The 9,799-nt window shown below is 45.4% G+C and overlaps 1 protein-coding gene across 1 annotated transcript; it reads right to left on the reverse strand.

The window, feature by feature from the left end:
• Window positions 1–675: 675 nt before the first annotated feature.
• On the reverse strand, window positions 676–7,021 carry LOC306942685 (uncharacterized protein; the record flags this gene model as incomplete). The annotated part of the gene is made up of 8 exons (XM_079528694.1): window positions 676–747; window positions 2,336–2,454; window positions 2,928–3,060; window positions 3,934–4,076; window positions 5,051–5,193; window positions 5,318–5,416; window positions 6,458–6,575; window positions 6,910–7,021. 8 exons carry the CDS (start codon window positions 7,019–7,021, stop codon window positions 676–678), a joined length of 939 nt encoding a protein of 312 aa, XP_079384820.1.
• Window positions 7,022–9,799: the final 2,778 nt, after the last annotated feature.

The following is a 9,799-nucleotide window of genomic DNA, read 5'->3' on the forward strand; positions in this document are numbered from 1 at the left end:
TAATATAAACATTATAATGTATCAGTAAACAGCTCTATAATGATCTTTAATGGATCTATAATGTGTATTTAAAGACTTAGTTCAGACTGCAGGCTCAGACTTGATAAAACCATCTGATTACATTTAGACCTGTTAGTTATAATATGTTCTGACATATTGATCATACCTTTTCTATCATGATCTTCTGAGTTGGTTCAGAGGTCGAGGAACGGTTGTGGGCCCCCAGGACCACAAATGCACCAGGGCTGGGGACAGAAACAACATTATTACATTTTAATTACATTATCAATAAGTAGCCTAACTATTTAACATTTGTCTATAAGTAGCAAAGCCATGGGTTGGTTGTAAAACATTACATATTGAATTACTTTAGCCCTAAATACTATATTAATAGCGATAATAGCCGATCTACAAGGTGACAACACGTTGCTGTGGCACGTTGTGAACTTGTAGATCAGCTATTTTAAGCTAATTAATACCAACATAGGACCAGGGTTTAAATGGTTAAATGAAAACAGGGTTAATAACACATTCAGCCTGAGGCCGATTCTATAAATTCACTATTAATTAATTAATGAATGACCTATAATGACTAATGACCAGAATAGTGAGGCCAGATTGAAAGAGATGAAGTCACAGACAGAGAGAGATAATAGTTATGTACTGTATGTCTTACTAGGCCCAATTAGCCACAACAAAGGACTCGTGAATCAGGGCAGCACCTCCATTAAAGAATCCTTTGGCATTCTGAAAGATAAAAAGGTAAAGTGTGAATAAAGACAGACAGAACTAGAAAAAGTGCCCTTCCGGGCACAGGTCTCCACCAGGAGGATAGGAGTGTGTGTGATGTTTGGCAAAATGTTTAGGAGGATTTTTTTTCCTTCATTTTGTTGAGGAAATGCAGAGCCAGATCACTCATAGCATCTCTGAGGATAGAATTCTGGATGAGCAGGACATGTGCAGCATTTTGTACAAAACGGGCCACTCCTGAAAACTTTGGAAGGCAATCTTAGCCAATCAGTGTACAATCTGAGAAATCCAACAGACTCGTCTTGATCACATGACTACAGAGATCATGTGTACCGATTTGAGGCATTTTGTTCCAAAAATGTGTTTTGCAAAAATCAACCTGTTGGTGGCGCTATAACAGGCCAATGTGAAAAGGGTGGGATATATTCCTCAGCCTAGTAAGAAAATGTGTGAAAGATTTCACGTAAATTGCATGCTGCGTTCATGATTTGAGGCTATTGTTCAAAACGGGGCAATCTTGCAAACTGTGAAAGCCAATTATAGCCAATTAGGATGGAATATGAAATATCAGACAGATCCGACTTGAGCACATGACCATAGAGATACTGTGTAACGATTTGTGAGATTTTTGGACAGAATCTGGAGGAGTAATATCAAAAAATGTGTTTTACAAAAGTCGGCCTCCTGGTGGCGCTATAAAAGGCAGATGCGGAAAATGCAGGTAAAAGGTTTGTCCTTGGCCTCTAGGGAGTGTGCATGCAACATTTCACGCAGATCGGTGCAGTTTTAGGTACAAAATGTGAAAAGCTGCCTCATGGTGGCGCTATAACAGGCCGTTCTGGAAAATGTGGGGCAGAGGTTCATCGTTGGCATCCAGGGAGTGTGTGTGCAAAGTTTGGCATCGCCCGGGTTAACGGTGCCGGAGATTAGCTGTTCACAGACGGACGGAAGGACGGAAGGAAGGAAGGACGGAAGGACGGACACACGGACGGAGTGCAAAACATACTCTCTCCCCATGCCTTCGGCCTGGTGGAGACAATAAAGGGTTGTGTGAGCTTGTAGATCGTCTCTTTTTGTCGTGTGACGTCGTCGTACAATGGAGCATAAATCAAACACTCCTCCAACATAATATGACCATGTTCTATTAGCTCAGTGGTTCTCTAAGAGGGCCTGGGGACAAGCAGGGGTCCCTGAGGGTTCCAGGGGTGTCTGAGGTGGTTCCAGGGGGTCCCTGAGGGGGTTCCAGGGGGTCCACGGCCAAATGTGTTATACTAAAGTATGAAAATACACTACACTACAAGCTCACTACATGTGTCGCATCGTGGTGAGTTGGTAGATCTGCTGCGTGTGTGCGTGCATGCGTGTGCGCGTGCATGTGTGTGTGTGCGTGCGTGCCACTTCAAAGTGTCCTTGAGCCAGTCTCTGAACCTCTACTAACTGTTAGAGGTCAGAGGTCAAGTCTTGCTCAAGGACACTCAGACACGCAGCCAGGAGGAGCCGGGGATCGAACCGGGAACCTTCTGACTCCAAGACGACCGCTGTCCCTCCTGACCTCTGGCTGTCCAGTTGTATAAAGTATAATTACCTCAATGTATCCCATCCACGGTAGAGAATGGGGAGCAGAAACCTGTCCGTTTTCAACACGTACATCTGGAACATTGTTCCTCATCCCACACTGTGTCACCTGGGGCGGGTCGCTCATCTCTACACGGGATGAAAGTAACACACCATGTAGGACAGCTCTGTGAATAACAGCTAAATACATGCAAATTTACATTTAACGTGTGTGTGTGTGTGTGTGTGTGTGTGTGTGTGTGTGTGTGTGTGTGTGTGTGTGTGTGTGCGTGTGTGTGTGCGTGTGTGCGTGTGTGCGTGCGTGCGTGTGTGCGTGCGTGCGTGCGTGCGTGCGCAGTATATCACTTGAAGATATAGCATCCCTATTCTGAGGTGAGCGGTCGGTGAAAATCGCAGATCTACAAGCTCTCAACGTGTCACAACGTGACATGTTGAGAGCTTGTAGATCTGCTATTTTCACTTAGAGCCCTGGAAGACTCTGCTCAACTCAGTATAAAGGAGTGTCTAAGATACACATGCACGCACGCACGCACGCACGCGCGCGCACACACACACGCGCACGTGCCAGCATGCAGGACATTAAAACATGGACACACACGTACGTTTAATGGCGTCTGTGGCGAACGTGTAGCCGTGTATCAAGTAAACAGCTGGACTGTTCGGCCCTTTGATGTTCGATCCCAACAGGATGAGGTCATCGCCGACTTTCACCACCAGGGGAGCTCCCGAGTCACCCTGATAAGACACATGTAGTAAAGCATTGTTCAGTAGGATGTGACAGCACCATTCCCGTGTCAGAGGAGGGGTGTGTGGACTGTTAAGACGCCTCCTTAGGCAGGTTTGGTCATTTTTCCTTTTTACTTATTTTTTTCTCTCTCTAAGGCTGAAGTGCTCCATTAAGGTGTGAATAGGATGTGATTCTCTCTCTAAGGCTGAAGTGCTCCATTAAGGTGTGAATAGGATGTGATTCTCTCTCTAAGGCTGAAGTGCTCCATTAAGGTGTGAATAGGATGTGATTCTCTCTAAGGCTGAAGTGCTCCATTAAGGTGTGAATAGGATGTGATTCTCTCTCTAAGGCTGAAGTGCTCCATTAAGGTGTGAATAGGATGTGATTCTCTCTCTAAGGCTGAAGTGCTCCATTAAGGTGTGAATAGGATGTGTTTCTCTCTCTAAGGCTGAAGTGCTCCATTAAGGTGTGAATAGGATGTGATTCTCTCTCTAAGGCTGAAGTGCTCCATTAAGGTGTGAATAGGATGTGATTCTCTCTCTAAGGCTGAAGTGCTCCATTAAGGTGTGAATAGGATGTGTTTCTCTCTCTAAGGCTGAAGTGCTCCATTAAGGTGTGAATAGGATGTGATTCTCTCTCTAAGGCTGAAGTGCTCCATTAAGGTGTGAATAGGATGTGTTTCTCTCTCTAAGGCTGAAGTGCTCCATTAAGGTGTGAATAGGATGTGATTCTCTCTCTAAGGCTGAAGTGCTCCATTAAGGTGTGAATAGGATGTGATTCTCTCTCTAAGGCTGAAGTGCTCCATTAAGGTGTGAATAGGATGTGATTCTCTCTCTAAGGCTGAAGTGCTCCATTAAGGTGTGATAGGATGTGATTCTCACCTGGCAGATGTTCTGGCCGCCCGCGTCATTTCCAGCACAGATCATGTCGTCCGTCATGTTTCCATAGTATTTCCTCTTACATTGGCCGTGGTCGTTTACCGTCACGTTGACTGCTTGGAGCGTTCTGGGTGCTGGTAGGTCTTCTATAAATACACACAAACAGAACAGAACCATTATCTCTCTGTGTGCGTGCGTGCGTGCGTGCGTGCGTGCGTGCGTGCGTGCGTGCGTGCGTGCGTGCGTGCGTGCGTGCGTGCGTGCGTGCGTGCGTGCGTGCGTGTTCTGACTGCAAGATTAACAACTTTTCAACCCTGTGTCTCTATTGTGGGTATATGGTATATAGAAAATAGCAGATCTACAAGCTCACATTGTGGGTCAATATGGCTTAAGTGTTTACATACAGTGAACAGTGGAAATGGAAACCTAAATGTCATTATTTATGCGATTATTGTAGATCTGCTGTTTTCACCAAATCTTGGCCTATTATGACTTGGCCAGAATAGGGAGGCGATAGATAGGTGGATGTGCTTAAATACTGTTATTAATACTGCTGTTATTATTAATTAGCATTCTTTCAAAACATTATTCAGTGAAATTCTACGTGTACTGCACTCAAAGTGTGGTCCGGGGACCTCCAGGGGTACTTGAGGCCACCTGATTGATCCTATAAACTCCAGGGTGTGGCGACTGTGGCTCAAGAGGTAGAGCAGGTCGTCCAATGATCCATGGGTCGGCGGTTCGAATCCCGGCTCCTCCTGGCTACATGTCGAAGTGTCCTTGGGCAAGACACTGAACCCCAAATTGCTCCCGATGTGCTGGTTGGTACCTTGCATGGCTTCCGCCGCAATCGGTGTATGAATGTGTGTGTGAATGGGTGAATGTAATGCACAATCTATGTAAAGCGCCTTGGATAAAGGCGCTATATAAATGCACCATTTACCATTTACCAGGGTCCATTTGGTTATAACCTCATGCAAATAAACAGCTCTCAGTTGGTTAACAAACAAATGGAACCCCATTGGAACCTAATCTATACAAGTCCATTAGTCCAAATGTGATTATCTTTGGTCCCCAGGCAGGGTGCCATCTTGGGGGTCCCGTGCCATGCCGTGCCTACCTGATGTTCCCACTTTACACCAGCAGTACACCGTGGCGTTGGTGCCAGTCGGGAAGACGCTGCCCTCGGCTGCTAAACACGCAGGCTTGATGTTCTCCACAGGCCGGTCCAGTTTGACCACCGCCTGGTCGTACGCCCAAGTCCTGTCAGGGATGAGTCAGAATAATCCAATATTAGTTATTAAACAGCACACTAGAACAATAATCTATACTGTGATTTTTGGTCAGTCGTGCACAAGATCCCTACTTTGGATCATTTGGGTCCCACTTTGGGTGGACCCTGTAATCACTGATGCTCCTGGTCACGCCCCCTTCTCCATCGAGGTCGGACCGCCCCATGGTTAGGTTCAAGAAGGCTGTGTTAGTCCTGCATGGAAGAGAAACATAGCCTATAAATGTCACATTTAGTGATTATGCTACAATATTCAACAGTTGTCTTCATGTATGCACAACAACAACCCTATATGAACTCTGCACAACGCCATGCTCTCTCTCTCTACCTCTCTCTCTACCTCTCACTCTCTCTCTCTCACTCCCTCCCTCTCTCTCTCTCTTCTCTCTCTCTCTCACCTCTCTCTCTACCTCTCTCTCTACCTCTCTCTATACCTCTCTCTCTACCTCTCACTCTCTCTACCTCTCTCTCTACCTCTCACTCTACCTCTCACTCTCTCTCTCTCACTCCCTCCCTCTCTCTCTCTCTACCTCTCTCTCTACCTCTCTCTATACCTCTCTCTCTACCTCTCACTCTCTCTACCTCTCACTCTACCTCTCACTCTCTCTCACTCCCTCCCTCTCTCTCTCTCTCTCTCTCTCTACCTCTCTCTCTACCTCTCTCTCTCTCTCTCTCTCTCCCTCCATCTCTCTCTCTCTCACCTCCCTCTCTCTCTCTACCTCTCTCTCTACCTCTCACTCTCTCTCTCTCCCTCTCTCTCTCTACCTCTCTCTCTACCTCTCACTCTCTCTCTCTCTCTCTCTCTCTCTCTCTCTCTCTCTCTACCTCTGTCTCTCTCTCTCTCTCTCTCTCTCTCTCTCTAACTCTCTCTCTCTCTCTCCCTCTCACCCACTCTCTCTATATATATACACCTCTCTCTCTCCCTCTCCCTCCCTCCTCTGTCTCTCTCTCTCTCTCACTCTCTCTCTCTCTCTCTCTCTCTCTCTCTCACTCTCTCTCTCTCTCTCTCTCTCTCTCTCTCTCTCTCCCTCTCCCTCCCTCCTCTCTCTCTCTCCCTCTCTCTCTCTCTATATACATGCACCTCTCTCTCTCCCTCTCCCTCCCTCCTCTCTCTCTCTCTCTCTCTCTCTCTCTCTCTCACTTTGCACATGCATGAGCACTTTAGGGCTGAGAATGTAAAAGGATGAATAACGTTGTGTTACTTACGTAATGCAATATGCAGTAGTTACCACGTACTGGGCCGCCACCAGACTTCCGTAGCATGCATGAACGTTCCTTAAACCAAAGCTGGTAATGAACGACAGCTCGGCTGGCTCTGCACTGCATGGAACAGAGTCACTGGCTGGCTCTGCACCTGTGGAAGAGACACAGATCACAGATATACAATTAACCACTAAAGACCTATGGGCCAATATAGGCTATACTTCATTGTATGATTATTATTTTTTTAAGTATCTAAAAAAGACTAAATCCAAATAATTATCCTAAGGGATAAGTGTTAAATATCTCTATATTCTGATAGTATTCCTATATCATTGCTATGGCCTCCAGTAAAAAGGAGTCTCCCTGTCTCTGTTAACCAATAAGTAGATACATGTGAAAATAGGAAGTGATCATGCAGACAAATTGGAACTGAAATAATGATAATGATGAATTGCAAAACACATCATGTGGAAGTTGTCTTATACCGCGTCCGCGGAGCAGGGACACCAACACCACCACGCCCACGATAATGCCCACAGCGAGGCCAGCAGTCACGTAAGGATGCTTAGGGCGAAGGCGCCTCCATTTGTCAGCCATCTTGGCACACAGAGTGCGACAGAGCCCCAGATCTGAAACACACACATGGAGGACACACACTTTAATCACAGCAGAGCCAGGACGAAACATATATATATATGACCTTCATCGTGGAATAAATTAAACATAAGTCACAACAAGAACACGTTGCTATAGTGTAATATAAGCCACATCAGAGGTACGTGCACGGTGCACGCACAGATAGACACTGGAGGTCAGGTGGTGTTAGAGCACTATAGGCAAGTGACAACTTTGAAAGTTGACGTGAACGCGCAGCGCGCATAGCGGAGTCAATTCCAATCCGCTCCCTTACAGGCAGTCAGTGGTTCTCAAAGTGGGGTCCGGGGACCCCCAGGGGTCCTAGCGGGAGTTCCAGAGGGTCCCCCCAGGACCCCAGTTAAAGATTATATAGTAACCAAATGGACCATAAGGTATCCACACACCGGGCGCGATTCGGATGCGAATTCGGATTTTTAGCGGCGTTTCTCGGTTTTCCGAAAAACGCGGCCGGTGTGCAACCAATGCACCTTTAGGGGTCTGTATTCTATGTAAGAGAGTTAACCAAATTTGCTTCCATTGTACACTCTCAGAGTTAAATTAACATTGATTTTACGATATAAATTGCGGTCCCAGAGATAGACATGCCATTAAATAGGGTTCCGTAGCCTAATGCATGCAGGGGGTCCGAAGGTCCCAATTAAATTGGTTGAAAATCTTAAATCGGTATTATATATATATATATATATATATATATATATATATATATATATAGGTTGTAAAGCCTGCACCAACGTTCTGTCTATAAAATATATAAATTAGGCTATAGGTTTACACCTGCATAACTATTGCGCACTACAGGCTAATATTATGCTCGCGCGTGGAAAATAGGAGAAATGGTTAGCAGACGGTATGTTTTTTCCTCCGTAGAACACTTCTCCGTGAGGCGCACGCACTCACATATTGGCAGCAGCGCGCTCAATATAGGCTATATGCGATCCGTTTGGCCAACACACAGCCAACAACACATAGAACCAGCTGTTATTAGTTATAGACGCACCAGCCATTTAAACACAATAGAATAGCTGCAACTTTCTTTTTGCCAAAAGGGCTATTTTACAGAGAAGGTATAGGGGTCGTGAGAGGCTCCATCCTCACCCCATGGAGACTTTCAACAACACAAAACAGCCATAATTTGTTTCGGTGAGTTAAGCAAAGTAGTGAATGGTAAATGGTGCTATAGAGCGCCTTTTGGCACCGATAGCGGAGGAAACCATGCAGGGCACCAACCTGCACATCGGGAGCAATAGGGGGTTCAGAGTCTTAAATCTACATAATACAAATACATCGACATAATACCAATAATAGCCGGGTCATTAAGTAAACAAAATAATAATAAAGATCATACGCTGTCTGTTTTACAATGCACGCATATAGCGCGTCCAAGAGCCCACATATTGGCACCGCAGTAACGCACACGCCAAAAACCAGTAGAATAAACAAGCTATAATACATTACATTCCGTCTTAGATTTGCTGCTTCATATAATTCCATACATTGCATTCATTCCACAGCTCCACTTTTCCATGAGATTTACTCGGACAATTCTCTGAGTCTATGCCAGACTAATAACATACAAAGTGCCGACAATTTGCTGCCCAGGACATCGGTGTTTGTTGGTCAACTCTATTTCCGTAATTTAAAATACTTATTCTGACTTAATTGTACCATTTATAGACACTTATATGATAACGGGAAAAGTCCAGACGGAAAAGTTAATTCACAATTATACACCATAGGCTATACTTTAAATTACCACCGCTGAAGTGCCCTTGAACAAGGCATTGAACCACTACGATGAAATGTGTTCTATGAGCAGGGCCTGGCTGGAAACAAGTTCTTGAGCTTAGCCCAGATACCCTGGGTAAATATAGATTTCATTTCATTCCATTTCATTTTCATTTCTGTATATTGTATATGTGTGTACAGGCGCATGGCTATACACACTTGTTGAATGCGTTTACCACAACAACACTCAGCCATGCTATATTTATCATCGGCATTTCATTCACTTCCAAAGCATTTTTACATTTTTTACATTTGATATGAAGTCTGTCGTATAGTGTCGTTTCTTATATATATTCAGAGTAAAACGTATAGGCTACTTACATTATAGACGCCCCGTCTTGGCTGGATATGTCCGCTCTCTCTCTCTCTCTCTCTCTCTCTCTCTCTCTCTCTCTCTCTCTGCGCTGATGTGAGTTCCCAGAAGTTTTCCACCATGCAGCGGAGACTGAACTAACTAGTCTGATGGAACTGGGAGACGAAATGATTCTGCTCGCATGCAGGAAGCCACTGGTTTATACATGCCATGGCCTCCTTGATGACGCAATGAATCAGGGCGGTCAAGCTGTCCGTGCACCTGCGCGCACACTCTCTCTCTCTCTCTCTCTCTCTCTCTCTCTCTCTCTCTCATGTAGCTGCTCCAAATCAACTCACAACAAGTTCACAACGCGTATATTTTGCATCGTTCCATCTGCCCGTGGGCGGATGGTGGTTCAGGGGTAGAGTGGCCGCATGCATGCCGGCGCATAGAAACAGCAAGGTCGAAGTGTCCTTGAGCAAGACACTGAACCCCTAATTGCTCCCTATATGTGCAGGTTGGTGCCTTGCATGCATGGTTTCCTCTGTGCATGAATCGTGAATGTAATGCACTATGGAATTGTGTGTGTGTGTGTGTGTGTGTGTGTGTGTGTGTGTGTGTGTGTGTGTGTGTGTGTG

This window comes from Electrona antarctica (assembly GCF_951216825.1).
Source record: "Electrona antarctica genome assembly, chromosome: 18".
Lineage (NCBI taxonomy): Eukaryota > Metazoa > Chordata > Actinopteri > Myctophiformes > Myctophidae > Electrona > Electrona antarctica.